The sequence below is a fragment of the Pongo pygmaeus genome, chromosome 20 (genome assembly GCF_028885625.2).
Source record: "Pongo pygmaeus isolate AG05252 chromosome 20, NHGRI_mPonPyg2-v2.0_pri, whole genome shotgun sequence".
Classification (NCBI taxonomy): domain Eukaryota; kingdom Metazoa; phylum Chordata; class Mammalia; order Primates; family Hominidae; genus Pongo; species Pongo pygmaeus.
Genome location: NC_072393.2, coordinates 59,735,815 through 59,758,229, shown reverse-complemented (window position 1 = coordinate 59,758,229; position 22,415 = coordinate 59,735,815). Strand labels below are relative to the sequence as shown.

Sequence of the window (22,415 nt, the reverse complement as noted above, 5' to 3'; positions counted from 1 at the left end):
GCACTTTGGGAGGGTGAGGCAGGAGGATCAGGAGGTCAGGAGATTGAGACCATCCTGGCTAACACCATGAAACCCTGTCTCCACCTCTACAAAAAAAAAAAAAAAAAAATACAAAAAATTAGTCAGGTGTGGTGACAAGTGCCTGTAGTCCCATCTACTTGGGTGACTGAGGCAGGAAAATCACTTGAACCTGGTAAGCAGAGGTTGCAGTTAGCCAAGATCGTGCCACTGCACTCCAGCCTGGACAACAGACCAAGACTCCATCTCAAAAAAAAAAAAAAGAAAAAGAAAGAAAGAAATGAAAGAAGTCTAAAGAGTCACTCCAACCCACAAATATATATAAAGTTCTCCAGTAAAGATAAATTAAAAGACAGATAGGCAGGGCACGGTGATTCACACCTGTAATTGCAGCAGTTTCGGAGGCTGAGGTTGGCGGATCACCTGAGGGCGGGAGTTTGAGATCAGCCAGATGAAAAAGGAGAAACCCTGTGTCTATTAAAATACAAAATTAGCCAGGCATGGTGACACATGCCTGTAATCCCAGCTACTCAGGAAACTGAGGCAGGAGAATTGCTCGAACCCGGGAGTTAGAGGTTGGAGTGACCTGAGATTGTGCCATTCCACTCCAGCATGGGTGACAAGAATGAAACTTCATCTCATCGACAAATAAATAAATAAATAGGCAAATAAAAGATGCAGAAACTGTTATAAGTGTACCTTTTCTTCATAATTCAACTTTTTTTCCTATTTAGAAGAAAAAAGCATGAAAACACAATATACATGTATGTTGATGAAAATGCAACATACACAGAATTCTGACATAAATAAAGAGTTCTACTGGAGAAAGAGTAGTTTTTGCAGGTTATGGAATTTTTTTTTTTTTTTTTGAGACAAAGTCTTGTTGTGTTGCCCAGGCTGGAGTGCAGTGGCACAATCTCAGCTCACTGCAACCTTCGCCTCCCAGGTTCAAGTGACTCTCCTGCGTTAGCCTCTTGAGTAGCAGGGATTACAGGTGCCCACCAACATGTCCGGCTAATTTTTGTATTTTAGTAGAGACAGAGTTTCACCATGTTAGCCAGGCTGGTTTTGAACTCCTGACCTCAGGTGATTTGCCTGCCTCAGCCTCCGTAAGTGCTGGGATTACAGGCATGAGCCACTGGCACACAAGGATCAGTTGAGCTGGAGAGGCAGAGCCAGTTGCAGTGACCCAAGATCGCACCACTGCCCTGTAGCCTGGGCAACAGAGTGAGACTCCATCACAAACAAAAAAAAAGTAAATAAGAAGGGAGTCAAAGCATGTCTACACAAAAAAGCAATTAAACACAAAAAGTAGGAAATGAGAAATGAATAACAAAAAAAAAAAAATCTACAAGAAATACAGATAATATGTAACAGAAATACAACGGTAAGGTCTTCTCCATCAGTAATACTTCAACTGTAAATATTTAACTCTGCACTCAGAAGGCAAAGACTAGCTGGAATCAACAGGAACCAACTACATGTTTTCTACAGAAGACTCATATTGGCCTTAAGGACACACATATGCAAAAATTTTAAAAATAAAAGCCAATAATTAGTTATGGGGGTTGCCGCCTGTAATCCCAGCTACTCGGGAGGCTGAGGAGGATCTCTTGAGCCCAGGAGATCAAGACCAACTTCAACTACACAGCAAGAATCTGTCTGTACAAAAAAAAAAAAACAAAAAAAGTAGCCTGACATGGTGGCATGCACCTGTACCAGCTACCAGGGGAGGCTGAGGTGGGACAATCACTTGAGCCCAGGAATTCAAGACTGCAGGGAGCCATGATCCCACCATTGCACTCCACCCTGGGTGACAGAGCAAGACACTGTATCTAAAAAAAGAGAAAATACAAAGATACACAAGGGCACATCCCCACTTCTGGAGGGAAGTTATCCTCACCCAGGGAGACCAGGTTCCTATAATTCTCCAACATCACGTCCCTGTATAGAGTCCTCTGAGCAGGGTCCAGGCATTTCCACTCCTCCTGAGAGAATTCTATGGCCACATCCCTGAATGTCAATAGACCCTGAAATGAAAACACGTTTTAAGGAAATGGTTATGGGAGGAGTTCTTATCTTTACAGAAAATGAGAAGAGGAGAGAGGGGAAAGCATGGATTTAATTGCAGTGAATGTTCTGACAAATCTGAATAAGGGATTTTTCACCACATTTTGTCTTCCCAGTTGTGTTTTATTATACTTTTCTTTTTTTTTTTTTTTTTTTTTTTAGGTGGGATCTCACTCTGCTGCCCAGGCTGGAGTGCAATGGTGCAGTCTCCACTCACTGCAACCTCCACCTCCCAGGATCAAGCGATTCTCCTGCCTTAGCCTCCTGAGTAGCTGATATTACAGGCGCGCACCACCATGACCAGTTAATTTTTGTATTTTTAGTAGAAACAGGGTTTCACAATATTGGCCTCAAACTCCTGACCTTGTGATCTGCCTGCCTCAGGCTCTCAAAGTGCTGGAATTACAGGCGTGATCCACTGTGCCTGGCCCAGAAACTTTTATTGACAGACCAAGTGACATTCAGTATCTAGATGAGACAGAGTATGAGTGATGTCTTCAGAGATGACAACATCCACAGTGAAAGATCAGAAACTAAAATCCGCTGGGCATGGTGGCACAGGCCTGTTATCCCAGTGACCTGGGAGGCTGATGCAGCAGAATTGCTTGATCCTGGGAGGCAGAGGTTGTAATCATCCACAATTGCACCACTGCACTCCAGCCTGGGCAACAGAGACTCCATCTCAAAACAAACAAACAAAAAACAAAAAACCACGTAAAAATTACCCTGGCATGGCACCTGTGGTTCCAACTACTTGGGAGCCTGAGGTAGGAGGATGGTTTGAACCTAAGGGTAGAAGTTGCAGTGAGCTAAGATCGCGCCACTGAGCTCCAGCCTGGGCAACACAGTGAGACCTAGTCTCAAAATAAAATACATGAAAACTAGATTACTCAAAGTATGAAAATCCATTGCGTGTGTATGTGTATATATAAATATATATATATATATGTCATGACATATATATATATATATGTCAACAAAATAATGAAACCTACACAGACTCACAAAAAACTAGATGTTAATACAAAGGGTTGTCATTTTCCCCAGATTTTCAAACTGTAAAAGTTGTTCAAAATATATACATTTGTGTGTGTGTATATATATGTCTATGTATATGTGTGTGTGTATATTGTATATGTGAGTGTGTATATGAAGTTTTTACAAATATAAAAAGTAGCAAGTTTTGTTTAACTGAAGAGGAATCTCATCTTGCTGGAAAAAGATACTTTGGCAGTTGGGGGCAGGGGGGAATCTTGTCAGATCTAAGAAAACAGGAAATGCCTCATCCTAGAGGAAGCAATCACCCTTTCAACTGCCTGACCTGGAGGAATCTTCAGATATGTGTAGTAATGCAGGAGGGCTCAGAGGCAGCCACTATGGCACTCTTTATACAGGGAAAAATCACAAAGGACCCACAAGTTTTCATTCAGCCAATTTCCAATGCAGATGTCAAAGAGCAAGGTAGCCATGTTTACTAACATGACAACATGTAAATTCTCACAACTAGCAGGATCAAATATCATGTAAAATATTTACTGGAACATAAAGAAGAAAACAACAGACACTGGGGTCTACTTGAGGATGGAGAGTGGGAAGGAGAGGAGCAGAAAAAATAACTAGTTGGGGTCGGACGCAGTGGCTCACACCTGTAATCCCAGCACTTTGGGAGGCCGACGCGGGTGGATCACCTGAGGTCAGGAGTTCTAGGTCACCCTGGCCAACATGGTAAAGCCCTGTCTCTACTAAAAATATAAAAATTAGCAAGGCATGGTAGCAGGCCCCTGGAATTTCAGCTACTCAGGAGGCCGAGGCAGGAGAATCGCTGGAACCTGGGAGGTAGAGGTTACAGTGAGCCGAGATCATGCCATTATACTCCAGCATGGGCAATAAGAGCAAAACTCAGTCTCAAAAAAATAAATAAATAAAAAATAACTATTGGGTATGGGGCTTAACTGCAGAGTGATGAAATAATCTGTACAAGAAACCCCGATGACCCTAGTTTACCTATGTAACAAACCTGCACATGCAGCCCCAAACCTAAAGTAAAAACATAAAAACTTTTTTTTCTATCTTTTTTTTTTTTTTTTTTTTTTTGAGATGGAGTCTTGCTCTGTGCCCAGGCTGGAGTGTTGCACAATCTCAGCTCACTGCAACCTCCACCTCCCAGGTTCAAGCAATTCTCCTGCCTCAGCCTCCTGAGTAGCTAGGATTACAGGCACGTGCCACCACGCCTGCCTAATTTTTGTAAAAAAGTATTTTTTTTTAATTTACAGCAGAATTTTTTTTAAGTCTCATAGTGATGCAGAAATACACGTGTATGAGACTTGCTCTGACACCTCACACAGAACTGACAGTAACGGCACCCCAGTGAGGCTGGAAGGAGGGTGGAGGACGTGACAGGGAAAGGAGATGCTTTATGGCAAAAAGTCTAAGCTGCAGCTTTGCTTGGAGTTTTACCACAAAACAAATATATATATCATGTGATGGTTAAATATAAAAATATATATTTAATAATAATTGGTGGGGCTGGGCACAGTGCCTTGCACCTGTAATCCCAGCACTCTGGGAGGCTGAGGTGAGCAGATCACCTGAGATCAGCAGTTCGAGACCAGCCTGGCCAACATAGTGATACCCCATCACTAATAAAAATACAACAAAATTAGCTGGGCATGGTGATGCGTGCCTATAATCCCAGCTACTTGGGAGGCTGAGGCAGGAGAATCACTTGAACCTGGAAGGTGGAGGTTGCAGTGAGCCAAGATCATGCCACTGCACTTCAGCCTAGGCGACAGAGCAAGACTTTGTATATTTAAAATACAATAATATTATCATAATTTAATAATAATAAAAATTATAACCATGTTTAATGAAAACACCTGTTTCACAAGCCTCTCCACAGTAACACCACAGTCTCCATGAGCTTAATGTGCTAAGAATGGTTTAATGAATCTCCTGCTATTATTTAGGTTGATTTCCTATTCTTAAAATAATGATAGAATAAAACATCTTGTATCATTCATGTCTGTGTATGAACTTTCCATTCTAATTAGTAAGATTTTTGGACTCAGAAACACAGTAACTCACTCAAAAAACTAAAAATGCAGTATAAAATCAGGCAGAAAATTTCTCCATATTGGTCGCCTTTTCTAGAATTTACCACGTACTTCGTGCACATGAATACATGACTTCCATTGGCAGCTGCTCTAATCCTGGTCCACAGAGAGCTGACAGTGCATCCAGATGTGGCCCCTGAACAATCCCTGCTGCCCAACAGCACTGACACCATGGGACCCTCACCCCGTCTCCATCCATGTCTGGGTGTGACCCCTTCCCAAGACCATGCCTAGTGCAGCCTCTTCCCAAATTCATGTCACTGGATCATGGGAGATGGAATCTAAGTGAGATGAGAGGGACTGAGGGAAGGCATGGGTGAATGTGAGTAAACCTGTCAGGCAGGATGCTTCAGACTCAGAGAAGACTCCCAACTCCAAGGCCCAGCATTTCTGAAAGGAAGGAGACGGAACAATCCACCAAAAATATCATCTCACCTGAGAAAGAGCCATCCCTGACTCCTTTGCTTTCCTCTTCCTCTTCTGGGTTTCTTCCTCACATACCAAGGTGTTTATAAGTCAATCCTGAATGTTAGAAATATGTTGTTTATTGCTCAGAATCAACACACCTCCTCCCTGGAACATAACCACACATACAAAGGAGACCTCATCCTGAGGAAATATGGTCCCCTATGCTGCCCACTGCACCAGGGACAATAAACTCCTACAGGAAAACTCCCACTCCCCTCCTGGAGAAGCCCACACACATGCTGTAGCAGTGGGGAGCTGGGGTGGGATGAGCTCCCCTTTAGGGCACAGACCCAGACCTGACCAAACCTCACAAAAAGGCTGGGTGCGGTAGCTCATGCCTGTCATCCCAGCACTCTGGGAGGCCGAGGTGCATAGATCTCTTGAGCTCAGGTTTGAGACGAGCCTGAGCAACATGGTGAAACCCCATCTCTACCAAAAATACAAAAACTTAGCCAGGCATGGTTGTGCACGTCTGTGTGTCTGTGGTCCCAGTTACTTAGGAGGCTGAGGTGTGAGGATTGCTTGAGCTTAGGAGTTCGAGACCAGCCTGGCCAACACAGTGAAACCCGGTCTCTACTAAAAATACAAAAATTGAGCCACGCACGGTGGCTCATGCCTGTAATACTAGCGCTCCGGAAGGCCAAGGGGGGTGGATTGCTTGAGGTCAGAAGTCAGAGACATGGTGAAACCCCATGTCTACTAAAAATACAAAAAGCAACTGGGCTTGGTGGGTGTCTGTAATCCCAGCTACTCAGGAGGCTAAGGCAGGAGAATCGCTTGAACCCAGGAGGCGGCAGTTGCAGTGAGCCAAGATCATGCCACTGCACTTCAGCCTGGGTGACAATGTAAGACTCAGAAATAAAATAAAAATAAAAATAAAATAATTAGCTTAGTGTGGTGGCACACACCTGTAATCTCAGCTACTTGGAAGGCTGAGGCACAAGAATCACTTGAACCCAGGAAACAGAGGTTGCAGTGAACCAAGATCACAAGACTGCACTCACAGCCTGGGCAATAGAGTGAGATTCTCTCAAAAAAAAAAAAAAAAAAAAAAAAAAAAAAAAAAAAAAAAAAGCATTTCTGATGTGATTGATGCAGAGATAATAAAACCTGAGTAACGTGATAGAGACTGATGGGCAGAGGGAACTTCAGATGGGGGTGGGAGGGCATAGGAGACAGCTCTGAGCCTGGAACTGAAGGAGGAGAAAGGGACAGTGCTGTGATCATTTAGGGACATAGAGTAAGAGCAGGGACAACAACCTGAGACAGGAAGCATTCTGCTGATTAGGAAAAGAGAAAAGCAAATGTGACTGGTGCAGAAGGAGTCAGGAGATGAGGGTAAGCTCCCAGGAGGAGGCTGGACACTGGCAGGGGCCCTGGACACAGGGCTGTGGGGCCACAGTGAGGAGTTGGGCTTTTGTCCTGGGGAACACGGGAAGCCGGTGGAGGGTTCCCTGCCAGGGACTGGCATGACCTGCTTTAGATTTCACTGTGATATCATCATACAGAGAAAGGCCTCGAAGATGGTCTCTGTGTCTGAGTCTACAACTCTGTTTCTTCTATTCTTTTGCATTTTTTCATTCTTTTTTATTTTTGGGGTACTGCATCCCATTTAAAATTCTAATTACAACTGGGCACTCCTCTCTCCCACAAGAAAAGTCACACCCAGACACACACTCTATTTTGCCAATCATTTCAGGGACCAGGGCCACTCAGGATGAGCTTTTCTTGTCTAGCCCCTCATCTCCTAGTTGCAGGGAGGCTCACTGGGGCTCAGAGAAAGAGACATTTTCACCAAGTTACCCTGAGAATGTCTGAGATGAGTGAAAATGTGTGCCTGAATTCTTACTGGGGCCTGGAAGTGCTAATGGGAAGTGTTGGTCTTTATCACCCCATCCTTGAAAATTGGAGAAGCATCTTTCACATGCCTGGGCTAAAAAAACTTCATTTGCAAGGTTCTGATGCCATTGATTCCCAACATTTAATTCTTCATTACAAGAAAATCACAGTAACATTTATAAAACACAGAAGTGTGAACACACAGCTATTGACCTTGAAAACAGTGAAAGAGGGTCAGCTGTAGAACTAAGACATAAGAAAAAATTTTCAATCAAGAATATATGGGTGGCCAGGTGCAATGGTTCATGCCTGTAATCTTAGCACTTTGGGAGTTTGAGGTGGGTAGATCACCTGAGGTCAGGAGTTTGAGATGAGCCTGGCCAACATGATGAAACCCCATCTCTACTAAAAATCCAAAAATTCAGCTGGGCGTGGTGGCTGGGTGCCTGTAGTCCCAGCTACTTGGGAGGCTGAGGCAGGAGAATCACTTGAACCCAGGAGGTGGAGGTTGTAGTGAGCCTAGATCACACCATTGCACTCTAGCCCAGCAACAAGAGTGAAACTCCATCTCAAAAAAAAAAAGAACACATGGGTGCTTTTAGAATAGCATTCCATGTTGGGGAAAAGCTGAGGCAGGGCTTGCTAGTCTGACATAATATAAAAAGAGTCTTGGAACATGCCAGGGTCCAGGGTCTATAACCCTTTGTGGCCTTTGGAACACCAAGCTCTGTGCCAAAGGGTTGAAGGCTGCCCTGCTGCACCATAATCTAAGCCCAGGGCATAAAACCCCTCATGGCCTCTGGAATGTGCCCAGACTTGCTGCTTCCTTGCTTCTAGCACTCCCAGGCTCATAAAATGATTGTATCTTAAACTAGAAGAACATGATCTCAAGTTCCCCATGATCTCAAGTAGCAGAACACGTTCCATATAAATGCTAAACCGACACACCTATAGATCATGTGCTTGATGTACCACTTCCTATCAACCCCCACATCCTCACCACCTGCTTCTTTGTTTGATCACCAATAAATAGTGTGGGCTTCCAGAGCTTGGGTCTTTTGCAGCCTCCATACTAGCGTTGGCCCCCTAGACCCACCTTATGCATTCTTAACTTGTCTTTTCTCATTCCTTTGACTCCACCAGACTTCGTAGCCCCCATGGCCTGGTGTTGGGTCTGGCCACCCCAAAAGTTCCACGCCAATCCAGCCCATCTTTCAACGTTAGTCCAGAATGGACCAGAGGGCCTTGAGGGAAACATGCACTTAATAGCTCACAGCTCAAGATGTTCACAGATGACATAAGGAAAGAAAACTGAAAAATATACTAACTGGTTAAACTACATTTTGATGTTAAGGTAAAAGGTCACTGACATCTTTACCAGGTACACACTGAAATAAGCAAACTTCTGTATTAGGTACTAAAGGTTTTCAATAAATAATAAAGACTAGAAAGCATGCAGACCTCAATCTGAACCAGATGCAACTAGTTTCAAACAGAAACTATTTTGAAATTGTTTTTTAAAAAAATCTAACAAATTCTGGGGTCAACAGGAAAATAACTGGGAAATGTACAGAAAAAAAAATGATGTGAGCTGATTACAGGATGTGACAAAGGCATCTTTCAGAAGTAATTATGTATTTTTTTTTTACATCACAACATGCTTTTTAAAGACATTATGCATTGGGCTTACATTCCCTTAAATGTTGTTTCCAAAGGTTCTCAGCCTCTAGCCCAGCTGGAATCTCCGGGAAGAGGCAGAGACCGTTTGGTGAAAAAGAAGCAGGGGAGGAGGGGGTGGCGAGAGGAGAAAGCAGCCTTCCAGTTAAAGATCAGCCCTCAGGTAAAGGTCAGCTTCGGGCAGGCTGGCCTCAGGTGGAGTCAGGGTCAGAGGGAGGAGCAGCAGCAGGGTGGGTCTGGGGCATTCTACATCTCATTCAGGTCAAGCAGAATCTGGTCCAGCATTCTTTGTGTACAGAGGTGTTCCTCTTTGGTGCATTTCAGTGGATCTTCCAAGTCATCAATTGTCTTTTCCAGCTTGGCTACTGATCTCTCAGCCAACTCAGCATGGGTCTCTGCCTCCTTGAGATTATCAGTAAAAATCCTCATCTCTTCCTCACATTTTGTCTTCTTTTTGAGGGTACTTTTCTTCAGCTGCACTCAAACACTTCAGATTCTGGTCCATCAGTCTGATCTGCTCATCCATCTCTCGGCAATGGGAGTCTGCCAGCTCAGCTCGTTCCTCTGTGTGTTCCATGTCTCCTTCAATGATCACCAACTTACGAGCCACCTCTTCATACTTCCCATCTGCCTCATCTGCAACTTGCTTAGCTTCTTTGAGTTGGATTTCCTGGAGTTCCATCTTTTCTTCATCTTTTAAGGCCCGGTTTTCAATAACTTTTATATCTCTCTCACTCTCATCAGCAGCTTTTCCCGCTTCTTCCAGCTTTTGTAGGGCAGTGGCCAGGTGCTCCTGAGCACAGTCCAGCTCCTCTTCAACCACCTGGATCCTACCATTCAAGGAGGCCACGTCAGCCTCAGCCTGTTCCCGGGCCTGCCTTTCTCCCTCAGCTTCTCGATGGAGGCACTCAGCTCGCTCCTCTGCATCACCTGCCTGGTGCTACAGAACCTGGATCTTGCGCTTCACTGCCTCGATGGTGGTGATCCCAGCCATGGTGCCCACCCAGCTACTGCTCACACTCCAGTTCCTGCCTCCTCCATTCGGCGTTGCAGCCTCCTCTCTGTGATTATGAATTAAAAAAGAAATTTTGAAAACTAAGATTTATCTCAGCTGGGCATGGTTGCTCACACCTGTAATCCCAGCACTTTGGGGGGCCGAAGCGAGTGGATCACCTGAGGTCAGGAGTTCAAGGCCAGCCTGGCCAACATGGTGAAACCCCATCTCTGCTAAAATTACAAAAATTAGCCTGGTGTGGTGGCGTGGGCCTGTAGTCCCACATACTCGGGAGGTTGAGGCAAAAGAATCACTTGAACCCAGGAGGCAGAGGTTGCAGTGAACCGACATCATGCCACTACACTCCAGCCTGGGTGACTGCATAAGATTCTGCCAAAAAAAAAAAATGAACAAAAAAACCCTACAATTTATCTCAAACTGAAAAAAAAAAAAAAAGAATAAAGAAAGCAATGAAGAGGAAACAAAGAAAATAAAGTAAATCTATTACACATAAGAACAAATGTACTTTTGATGTCCCTTTTGTTTTTTATTTTATTTTTTGTTTGCTTGTTTGTTTTTGTGAGATGGAGACTCGCTCTGCCACCAAGGCTGCAGTGCACTGGCACAATTTCGGCTCATTGCAACCTCTACCTTCCAGGTTTAAGCAATTCTTGTGCCTTGGCCTCCCCAGTAACTGTGACTATAGGCACACACCACCACGCCTACCTAACTTTTGTATTTTTAGTAAAGACCAGGTTTCACCATGTTAGCCAGGCTGGTCTTGAACTTCTGACCTTAGGTGACCCACTCACCTCCATCTCCCAAAGTGCTGGGGTTACTGGCAGGAGCCACCACGTTTTGATGTCCCCTTTAAAAAGTACTATGTAGGCTAGGTGTGGTGGCTCATCCCTGTAATCCCAGTGCTTCAGGAGGCCAAGGCAGGAAGATCCTTTGAGCTCAGGATTTTGAGACCAGCCTGGGAAACATAGTGAAACCCGTTTCTACAAAAAAAATACAATACTTGTCTGACTTGGTGGCTCATGCCTGTGGTCCCAGCTACACAGGAAGCTGAAGTAGGAGGATCGCTTAAGCCCAGGAGGTCAAGGCTGCAGTTAGAAGAGATCACGCTGCACTCCATCCTGGGCGATAGAGCCAGGCCCTGTCCCAAAATATTAATTATTAATTAATTTAATTAAAAGTATTATGTAATAACAGAAATTGATTTTTTTCCCACTTCATTGCCCCACTTTCTACCCCCGCCCTGCGAAAAGGGAACAGAGTGAGTCACAACTGAATAAGTCACTGCCCTCTGGCTGAATAGGGGTTCCAAGTGGAAGCTGACCTCTATGCCAAGATTTACAGAATGTACGTCTTATAGATGGGAATTTTTAAATTCTCAATCTCATCTGTATAATTTAAAGAAATTTTAAGTTATTAGATTATATACACAGAACTCAACATGTCACAAGTAATCATATCCAATGAACTCACCCAGTCATCTGAACCCAAAGTCCCCCACCCCTTTCATTCTTTTGAGACAGGGTCTCGCTCTGTTGACCAGGCTGGAGTGCAGTGGCATGATCTCGGCTCACTGCAGCCTGGACCTCCTGAGATCAAGTGATCCTCCTGCCTCGGCCTCCAGAGTAGCTGGCAGTACAGGTGTGCACCATCACATCCGGTTAATTTTATTTATTTATTTATTTTGGCAGAGACGGGAGCCTTACTATGTTGCCCACGCTGGTCTCATATACCCGGACTCAAGCAATCCCCTTGCCCCAGGCTCCAAAAATGGTGGGATTACAGGAGTGAGCCACTGTGCCCAACCCCTTTTTCAGGCACCAATGCAACCTCACACTCAAGTAGAAGAAAAATTATTCCAGTTAGTTAAAGAAATTCCTGGAGTACAGGCTGAGGACAACCCACCTGGGTTAGCTGTAAATCATGCACCAGTAGAAGCAGAATCAAAACCAGGAGCAACTCCTGTTCAGGTTTGTCAGTACCCAGTTCCTCAAAAGTCCATACAGGGCATCTGCAAGCATTTAGAAAGGCTCTATAAACATAAGATTTTAGTCCAATGCCAGTCGCCTTAGAACACTCCACCTTTGCCAGTTCAGAAGCCATTGCCAGGGCCAGGGTCTAATGAATATAGGCCGGTGCAAGATTTGCATGTTGTAAACCAGGCCACGGTAACTATCCATCTAGTGGTAGCCAACCCGTACATTTTGATAGGACTCCAGCAAGTGCTACCTAGTTTACAGTCTTAGACCTAAAGGATGCTTTCTTTTATATCTGTCTGGCACCAGTTAGTCAGCCTATCTTTGCATTTCATAAGACAATGAAGCGTCACAGTTCACCTGGACTAGACTCCCACAAAGATTTAAAAACTCTCCCACAGCTGGGCGCGGTGGCTTACGCCTGTAATCCCAGCACTTTGGGAGGCCGAGGCGGGCGGATCACGAGGTCAGGAGATCGAGACCATCCTGGTTAACAAGGTGAAACCCTGTCTCTACTTAAAATAAAAAAATTAGCCGGGCATGGTGGTGGGCACCTGTAGTCCCAGCTACTTGGGAGGCCGAGGCAGGAGAATGGCGTGAACCTAGGAGGCAGGAGGAGGTGGAACTTGCAGTGAGCCGAGATCACACCACTGCACTCCAGCGTGGGCGACAGAGTGAGACTCCATCTCAAACAAACAAAAAAACTCTCCCACAATCTTTTTTTTTTTTTTTTTTGAGATGGAGTCTTGCTCTGTTGCCCAGGCTGGAGTGCAGTGGCACGATCTCAGCTCACTGCAACCTCTGCCCCCTGGGTTCAAGCAATTCTCCTGCCTTAGCCTCCAGAGTAGCTAGGATTTCAGGTGCCAGCCACCGCACGTGGTCAGTTTTTGTATTTTTAGTAGAAACGGGGTTTCACCATCTTGGCCGGTCTGGTCTTGGACTCCTGACCTCGTGATCTGGCCGCCTCAGCTGCCCAAAGTGTTGGGATTACAGGCATGAGCCACGATGCCCGGTTCTCTCCCACAATCTTTAGAGAAACATTGGCCTCAGACCTCATGGCTTATACCCCGCCAAAAAACAACCGCGCCTTGTTGCAGTATGCAGACGAGCTTCTTTTGCCGGCCCCAATCTAAGAGGACTGTTATTGGGGAACCCAGGATCTCCTCCATTTCCTATAGAAAGTAAGTTACAAAATATCAAAAAAGAAAGCTCAAATTTGCCTTGAAGAGGTTACATATCTAGATGTCATAGTGAGCCACGAGGAACACTGGCTCGGCTATGAGTGGAAGAAAGCCATTTGTGCCCTTCCAACCCCGACCACCCAACATCAAATAGGAATTTTGAGAGGCAGCAAGATTCTGGATTCCAAATTTTTCACTGATGGCTAAGTCATTAATATGAAGCCACAAAAGCAGGAGAAAAGGAGCCCTTCCTTTGAAAACCTAATCAAGAAATAGACTTCAAGCAGGTCAAGGAAGCTTTAACTCAGGCCCCAGCCTTAAGACTACCAGACATAACTAAGCCTTTCTTTCTATAAGTTCATGAACAAAAAAGAATGGCTATAGGGGCTCTGACTCAACTTATAGGATCATGGCGTCACCCAGTGGCATATTTATCCAAACAACTAGACTCCGTGGTGTTAAGATGGCCTCTTTGCCTTAAGGCATCAGCCACCACCGTCTTGTTAACACAAGAAGCCAGCAAATTAACTGTAGGACAGCAACTAACTGTCTGGGTGCCACAGGGTCATAACTTTGATGGATCAAAGAAGGCACCATTAGTAATCAAACCTGAGGATGACTCAGTACCAAGGGTTTCTATGTGAAAACGCTTACACAATTTTAGAACAGTAAACACCCTAATCCAGCTACTCTGCTCCCAGTCGAACAGGGAGCTCCTCTCCATAACTGTGTCAAAACAACAGATGAGGTATTCCCCAATGAGAAAGATCTTACAGAGAGAGCCCTCAGAGACCCAGATGTCAAGTACTTCACAGGTGGAAGTAGTTCTGTGCTAGAAGAGTTTGGACATGCCAGGTATGCAGTGGTAACATTAGACTCAGTAGAGGCTCAGCCTCTGTCTACTGGAACATCAGCTCAAAAGGCAGAATTAATAGCCCTGACAAGAGCACTGTTGCTAGCAAAAGACAAGAAAGTCAGTATTTACACTAATTCTAAGTATGCTTTTACTACATTGCATGTACATGGAACTATATATAAGGAGAGAGGACTTTTAACAGCTAGAGGAAAGAAATAAAGTACAAAGAAGAGATTCTACAGCTCTTAGAGGCTGTACAGGCTCCAGAAAAAGTAGCTATAATGCACTGCAGAGGGCACCAAAAGGCAAGGATGCCAGAAGCCAAAGGAAACAGAAAGGCAGACAGAGGCAAAGCAGGCAGCAATGATTATGCCACATTTTAAAGAGGAAGACTTAGCTATGCCTCTCCTCCCAGAACCTCCTCTCCAAGAGGACCCAAGTTATACACCAAATCAAAAAACCTGGTTTGCCCAAGAAGATAAAAAATATATTAAAAGAAGGTAGTAGTTCTTTGATAGGATATTAGCCATTCCAAAGATGTTAGCTCCTAAGTTTGTGAAGCATACTCATCAAGAAACTCATATAAGAAAAACAGCATTAGCAACGTTATGAAAGTGTCATTTCTTTTCTTTTCTTTTTTTTTTTGAGATGGAGTCTCACTCTGTCACCCAGGCTGGAGTGCAGTGGTGCAATCTTGGCTCACTGCAACCTCTGCTTCCCGGGTTCAAGCATTTCTTCTGCCTCAGCCTCCCTGGTAGCTGGTATTACAGGTGCCCACCAACATGACTGGCTACTTTTTTTGTTTTTTCAGTAGAGACCGGTTGTCACCATGTTGCTCATACTGGTCTTGAACTCCGGACCTTGTGATCTGCCCACCTTGGCCTCCCAAAGTGGTAGGATTACAGGCATGAGCCACCGCGCCTGGCCACAAAAGTGCCATTTCTATGTGCCGTGGCTCTCTGCTGTCATTTGAGCCGTTTGTAAACAATGCTTAACCTGTGCTCAGAATAACCGTGATGGGGCCCACTTGGCCCCCAAGAATTCAAGAAGCAGGAGCCATGCCTTGTGAAAACTTGGTTATAAACTTTACCGAACTGCTCCATGCCAGAGGATGTCGGTATATGCTAGTGCTTATTTGTATCTTTTCAAGATAGGTTAAGGCTTTCCCCACCAGGACAGAAAAAGCATGAGAAGTGACTGAAGACTTCTTCCCAGGTTTGGACTGCCTCTATCTCTAAAGTCAGACAGTGGGCTTGCATTTGCAGCTGAAATAGTGCAAGATTTAAAAAGACTGCTAAAAATAAAATAGAAGTTACACACAGCCTATTGGCCAGAAAGTTCAAGAAAAGTGAACCGGACACTAAGCAGCTACTGAAGAAATACTGCCAAGAAACTCACCTGAGATAAGATCAGATCTTACTTATGGTTGTCCTCTGAGTCAGGTGCACCCCCACCAAACAAACTAGGTATTCACTTTATGAGAGTTTGCTCAGTCAGCCTCTCCAATCATAAGTCAAATTAAAAGTGATCTCCAAGAACTAGAGGAATTAACTTTAAGAAAACAAATGCAGGCTTTAATAATAGCCATGCAAGAAGTCCATAACTGAATATGAGAAAGAATTCCTATAAGTCTGACAGATCCAGTACACCCCTTTAAACCTGGAGACTCTGTTTAGGTTAAAAAGTAGAATCCAACTTCTCTAGGACCCATATAGGATGGGCCCTATACTGTAATCTTGTCCACTCCCACTGCTGTTCAACTTGCAGGAATTGTGCCTTAGATCCACCACAGTCAGCTGAAACTGGCAGCTCAGGGCAAGTGGACCAGCCAGCAAGACCCAGATCATCCAACTCAGCTGATCCTGAGATGAGACCAATCTGCTGCTGAGGATGACAGCCCTGCTCTGGTCACTCTGGAGGCTGACCAGTCTATGCACAGCTGAAGGTGGAGGGGACGACAAGCCCTGCTCTAGTCACACACCAGAAGCTGACTAGTCTACGCACGGCCAAAGCTTGAGGACTCATCAAGCAAGTAAATGTGGTTAGAAATCTTAAGGCAGGTAGTTTTCCTTGTAATACTAACTGTTTTATTATTGTTCTGTCGTTGTGCTCAACCTCCTCCCCCAGGCAAGGCCCTCTTCTGTCCTTGCTGGATATGAATATGCTGTACACTGTTTTGCTGTTGTTACCCCCTTTCACCATGTTAGAAGAAGCATCTATAGAAAGGTGTCCCCACTGTACACATACTACCTGGTCAGGGAACAGGATAACTAAGACTCTATTGCACCATACTTATTATGAGTGTACAAGGACTCGCTTAATAACTTGTACTTATAAAGCCAGGTGTGGTCACTCATGCCTGTAATTCCAGCACTCTGGGAGGCCAAGGCGGGTGGATCACCTGAGGTCGGGAGTTCGAGATCAGCCTCACCAACATGGAGAAACCCCGTCTTGAATAAAAATACAAAATTAACGAGGCATGGTGGTGCATGGCTGTAATCACAGCTATTCAGGAGGATGGGGCAGGAGAATCACTTGAACCCAGGAGGTGGAGGTTGTGGTGAGCCATGGTCATGCTATTGCACTCCAGCCTGGGCAACAAGAGTGAAACTCCATCTCAAAAAAAAAAAAAAAAAAAAAAGACTTGTACTTATAATCAGACCATCTACTCAATTTGTGACCCAGGAAATAACCAACCTTATGTATGTTATAACACCAAGTTTTCACCTGGTGAATAGTTTAAAATATATGCAAGGTCAAAAGAAAGTCTTCTCTTAAACCAAACCAAGGTCCCTCCCTTTTACCGATGGCCTATTTCTCTGTATTTTGATGCTTGTCCAGCAGCAGACCTAGACTCACCCATCCATGGTAACCTACCTATACAAAGATACTACAGAAATGACTACAAATATGTATGCATGCCAGCTTGTCCCCCTGGGACCCAGAAAAAGATGGTCAGTATTGCATATTGTGGCACCCTAGCACACAACAAAGGCCAATTATGCTTATTGAAATGCCAGTAAAACCAGATTGTGAAACAAAAACCTGTCATCCTGTAAATTTCACCATTCTAAAGCCAGACTTACCCATGTGGAGTGCAGGTTACCCCATACATGTCTCCACACACACCTACCCAGCAACCTACATATATGTTACCAAAAAGGAACCCAGACCAGCAACAATTCTGAGTCTTTAAATCATTCCATAAGCATGTAGACAAGAAGTTACCACAGCCTCCTGCTTTAGCTAAAAAGCTGTTTGCTCAGCTGGCTGAAAACATTGCCAGCAGCTTAAGCATTTTCTCATGTTATGTTTGTAGAAGGACTAACAGGAGGCCACTGGCCTTAAGAAGCAAAAGAGTTAATGTCACAAGATAATTTCACTCTAACTGACTCTTCTCCCGAACCAATGCACCTAGCGCTTTTTTTTTTTTTTTTTTGAGACAGAGTCTCACTCTGTCACCCAGGCTGGAGTGCAGTGGTGCGATCTCGGCTCACTGCAAGTTCTGCCTCCCAAGTTCATGCCATTCTCCTGCCTCAACCTCCCAAGTAGCTGGGACTACAGTTGCCCGCCACCAGGCCTGGCTAATTGTTTTTTGTATTTTTAGTAGAGACGGGGTTTCACCGTGTTAGCCAGGATGGTCTTGATCTCCTGACCTCGTGATCCACCTGCATCGGCCTCCAAAGTGCTGGGATTACAGGTGTGAGCCACCACACCCAGCCTTAAGCCCCTAGCTCTTAAAAACTTCCATTATCAGGAGATACTGGGTTGCTCACTAAGGAAAAGCTTTTACAGACTGAGTAGAAGAATTAACTTGTTTAAGACAGCAATATTATAATAAAACACTAAAGAAAACTTTGTGGCAAGGCAAAGATGACTCCAGATCACCTCATCCAAACCCATTCTCCTCTTTCTCTTCTCTAAACCACACCTAGTATCAGCTTGAAGCTCCAAATACCTGGCAAGCACCCTCTGGTCTCTGTTAGAACTGTGTGCCACAGGCCTACTGACAGTTGCCAGGAAAAAGGACAAGGGCTTGTGTACTTGAAACAATTAGACCATGTTTCTTCTTACTCCTACTGCAACAGGGAGAAACTTGAAGGTATCCTGTCTACAATAAAATCAAAGAAAAAAACAAAAGAGATATAGACATAAGAAAAGACATAAAAATAGAAGATTAGAAAGACACAGATTGGCCTCCTGAAAGACTAATTCAGTACTCTAGGCCAGCTACCTGGGCACAAGATAAGTCATAAGGGTACCGCACACCAATTTACATGCTTAACCGCATCATAAAGTTAAAAACAGTACTTGGAATCGTCGCTAATGAAACAGCAAATGCATTAGACTTACTGGCCCAGCAAGCCACAAAAATGAGAAATGCCATCTACCAAAATAGATTAGCTTTAGACACCTCCTAGCCCAGGAAGCAGGAGTATGTAGAAAGTTTAATCTAACTAATTGCTACCTAGAAATCAGTGACAATAGGAAGGCTGTTATAGAAATAACTGTAAGAATGAAAAAATTAGCCCATGTTCCAGTCCAGACTTAGATAAAGTAGACTCCTGAGTCCCTCTTTTGAGGCTGGTTTTCCTCCTTCAGTAGATTCAAAACCTTAGTAGGAGTAGTTCTAGAAATACTAAGAATTGGTTTAATACTGCCTTGCCTCACCTCTCCTTGTTAAGAAACATTCAATCAACTATAGAAGCAATTGTGACCAGGCAGACTAGCACTCAGCTAATAGCTCCGTATAAATATCAGCCTGTGTCTAAAGAAGAAAACCTGCTCTTTCATGAAGAATCAAGTAATAGTGGTGCTTTCTATTAAAATCTTGTTTATAAAAAGCAGCAAAGGGAGAAAACTGAGGCAGAAATTAAAAAAAAAATATGCATTCATTCACTCCAAGAAAACTATCAGGAAAGGCAAGGGTTAAAAAGAAAAGAACTAGTTTTCCTCTGCCTAGCAAGCTCACTTCAAGGACAGTTATAACATAACGCTGTTTGAGAAGTTGAAGTCAAAGGAATGGGCTCCAGACACCTCCTCCCCTTTAGAACAAGAGTGAAAGAAAGAAAGAAAGAAAAAGAACAAACAAACAAATGTATTTAGCTATTCTTGTTTTTCTTTCAATGCAGCTGCAAGACCACCAGCTATGCAAGCCTACAAGTTATGGTATGCTATAGATTATGTGACCTATCATTATATGATTAACTGCTTTTATTTTGCTTCTGTAAGCCTGCTTATAAAAACCCCACTCTTCATTGAAATGCTCAGCTTTTTAGATGTAAATCCACTGAGCTGGTGCGTACTTAAATAAACATCCTCCTGTCTCCCCCATATCAGTCTCTCTAGTCCTCAGTTTCCCACAACACCATCTCTGTGCCTCCTCTGCTTTCCCTGTTAGATTATCTCTTCCCTGTTATACCCCTTGTCCCCACTCTCTGGCAGCCTAGATCCCCAGGTGTCCTCCCTGCTGTGGTTCTCCCTCTGTTCTCTTTGCCACCAGCATCACTCTGCTCTGTCTGCCCTGGCTCCAAATCCCTCCTCCTCTCCCTCACTCTGGTGAGCCTCCCTCTTTGCTGCCCCTCTCCCTATCTTGCTGTCCTTCATCTCTCTGTACATCTAGCTTTTCTCTGCATGTCTCCAATTGCTTTTCTCTTCCTGCTTTCTTATGTTTGTTTTGTTTTTTTTTTTCACTTTTGCTGTCTCTTGGCAAATCCCTCACCCATCCTCTACTTTGCCATCTGTTATGGGCCTTTCTCATTCTTTTCTCTTTCTCAGGTTTTCTACTGCCTGTGTCTCCTGATCCCTTTGGCCCACAGAATCACATGATGGTTTGGAGTAAGATGCCTACATACCAGGGGAGTGCATTTTCAAGGGGTTGAAGCTGGGCAGGGAAGAACACCCCGTGTCACAGGATATGTGGAAAAGAAAGAGAAATCAGACTGTTACTGAGTCTATGCAGAAAAGGAAGACATAAGAAACCCCATTTTGATCTGTACTAAGAAAAATTGTTTCTGCTTTGAGATGCTGTTAACCTGTAAATTTTGCCCCAACACTGTGCTCACAGAAACATGTGCTGTAATGAATCAAAGTTTAATGGATTTAGGGCTGTGCAGGATGTGCCTTGTTAACAATATGTTTGCAGGGAGTATGCTTGGTAAAAGTCATTGCCATTCTCCATTCTCGATTAACCAGGGATACAATGCACTGCAGAAAGCTGCAGGGACCTCTGCCCAAGAAAGCCTGGGTATTGTCCAAGGTTTCCCCTCACTGAGACAGCCTGAGATATGGCCTCGTGGGAAAGGAAAGAACTTACCATCCCCCAGCCCGACACCCGTAAAGAGTCTGTGCTGAGGAGGAATAGTCAAAGAGGGCGGCCTCTTTGCAGTTGAGATAAGAGGAAGACTTCTGTCTCCTGCTGGTCCCTGGGAATGGAATGTCTAGGTGTAAAGCTGACCATTTCCATTCGTTCTATTCTGAGATAGGAGAAAACTGCCCTGTGGCTGGAGGCAAGATATGCTGGCAGCAATACTGCTTGCTCTGTTACTCTTTGCTACACTGAGATGTTTGGGTAAAGAGAAACAAAAATCTAGCCTATGTGCACATCCGGGCACAGTACGTTTCTTTGAACTTATTCATGATATAGATTCCTTTGCTGGCATGTTTTCCTGCTGACCTCTCCCCACCTGTTGCCCTGCTACACGCCCCTCACTAAGACAGTAAAAATAATGATCAATAAATACTGGGGGAACTCAGAGGCTGGCACTGGCGCCGGTCCCCTGGGCCCACTGTCCTTTCTCTATACTTTGTCTTTGTGTCTTATTTCTTTTCTCAGTCTCTCTTCCTGCCTGACGAGAAATACCCACAGGTGTGGAAGGGCTGGCCCCCTTCAACAGGACAAGCCCCGGGCACCTCCCCAATGTGGGCTCAGGGGAAGCCGTGACTGCGGAGGAGAGACCTAGGGAGCAGCAGGGCCTGGCAGGAAGAGGGAGGTGGTGGGGGTGAGGGCGCCTTAAGACAAGGGTGGGGTTGCAGGATCCCAGGACCAGACAGAGGACGCGGCCTTCCCGGGACTGGGGCCGCGGTTCTGTGCTCTACCGGCCAAAGAGGGCGAGAATCCATCTCTTGGGTGAGGACTTTATAAAGCGCTGGGTGAGAGGAGTCAGAGAAAGGTTTAGAGCAGGAAAAATGTGCGATAGAAAGTGTATACATTGCCCTATAGCAAAAAGACCCAGGAGGGGACCAGCCTCAGGGCGACCTTAAACACAAAAGGAAGCGACCCCCGGACTCTCACTGGTCGTCTCAATTTGCTCTAGGTGAAGGAAGATGGCTGAGAATTTCCAGGTTTGTGGGGACCCCACGCCCCAGGTACAGAAGCGCCAGGGACCTGGGAAGCGCAGACTTAATACAACACAGAGCCAAACTCACGCGCTGCCGTGGGACCGTCACTCCACGCGATCCGCTTCCGGGTTTTCGCCAATCTGCGCGCAGGACAGAGGCCAGGCCTGGGCGGGACCTGGGAGGAGGTGGGCGGGGCCTGGACGAGGTAGGGGCGGGGCGCGAGGCGGAGAGACCTTGACCTTTGGAATGCGCAGAGGGCGGGGCCAGGGTGGGACCTGTGAGTCCCTCACCCTCGCTCCAGCGCCTGTTTTGGGGTTTTGGAGTCGAGACCGACCACTAAGGTTGAAGTATGATTCAAAAGCCCTGGAATTGTCTGGAACGGGGATGCAAACTAGAATGTGACATGCAAAGCCCTGCCTGGGCGGAAGGTACGATTTCATGCTGACAGCCCATAGAACAGAATAGAAATCCTCTGCCTTTCCACTCTCCATTCACTCAGGAGGGCAAGTCCACCCTGTGCTCAGCTTCAGAGACTTCCCTAGGGCCACCACCTGGGATGCGGGACGGAGTGCTCAGGCCAGGGAGGAGTGAGATGACCAACTGCTGGATAAACACAGCAAGGATGTGGGCGCCCGGGGTAGGAGCCTGAGGTCCCAGCTACTCGGGAAGCAGCGGCGGGAGGATCGCTGAGCCTGGGGGTCCAGGCCAGCCTGGGCGACAAAGTAACACCCCCTCCCGCAGGGCTCCCTTTCTCGTCTCTGTCTCTTTTTTTCCTTTTTTTTTTTTTATGTTTTAAAATACAATTTTGATTGTGTGAGATAGGGATCCAACAGTATTCTTTTCCATCTGGATATTCAGTTACTT

General features: G+C 45.1%; 1 protein-coding gene and 1 pseudogene across 6 annotated transcripts in view; both read right to left on the bottom strand.

Annotated features, from left to right (window-relative positions):
• LOC129020869 (zinc finger protein 813) overlaps nucleotides 1-21,721 on the bottom strand; it is a 29,210-nt gene extending 7,489 nt beyond the window's left edge. For 2 of the 6 annotated variants that reach the window (XR_008495917.2, XM_054465756.2), the window contains exons 1-3: nucleotides 21,639-21,721; nucleotides 5,637-5,723; nucleotides 1,922-2,048 (exon numbers count right to left, since the gene is read on the bottom strand). Coding sequence is in view for 3 of the 6 variants with exons in the window: in XM_054465756.2 (XP_054321731.2) it covers nucleotides 1,922-2,048; nucleotides 5,637-5,651 (142 nt within the window). In the remaining 3 variants the exon portion in view is untranslated. Of the gene's footprint in view, nucleotides 1-1,921; nucleotides 2,049-5,636; nucleotides 5,724-11,200; nucleotides 11,339-12,102; nucleotides 12,209-21,638 lie in introns of all 6 variants that reach the window. The other 4 variants (XM_063658409.1, XM_054465757.2, XM_063658410.1 and 1 more) reach the window with 4 other exon arrangements.
• On the bottom strand, nucleotides 9,127-12,162 carry LOC129020873 (tropomyosin alpha-3 chain-like; annotated as a pseudogene).
• Nucleotides 21,722-22,415: the final 694 nt, after the last annotated feature.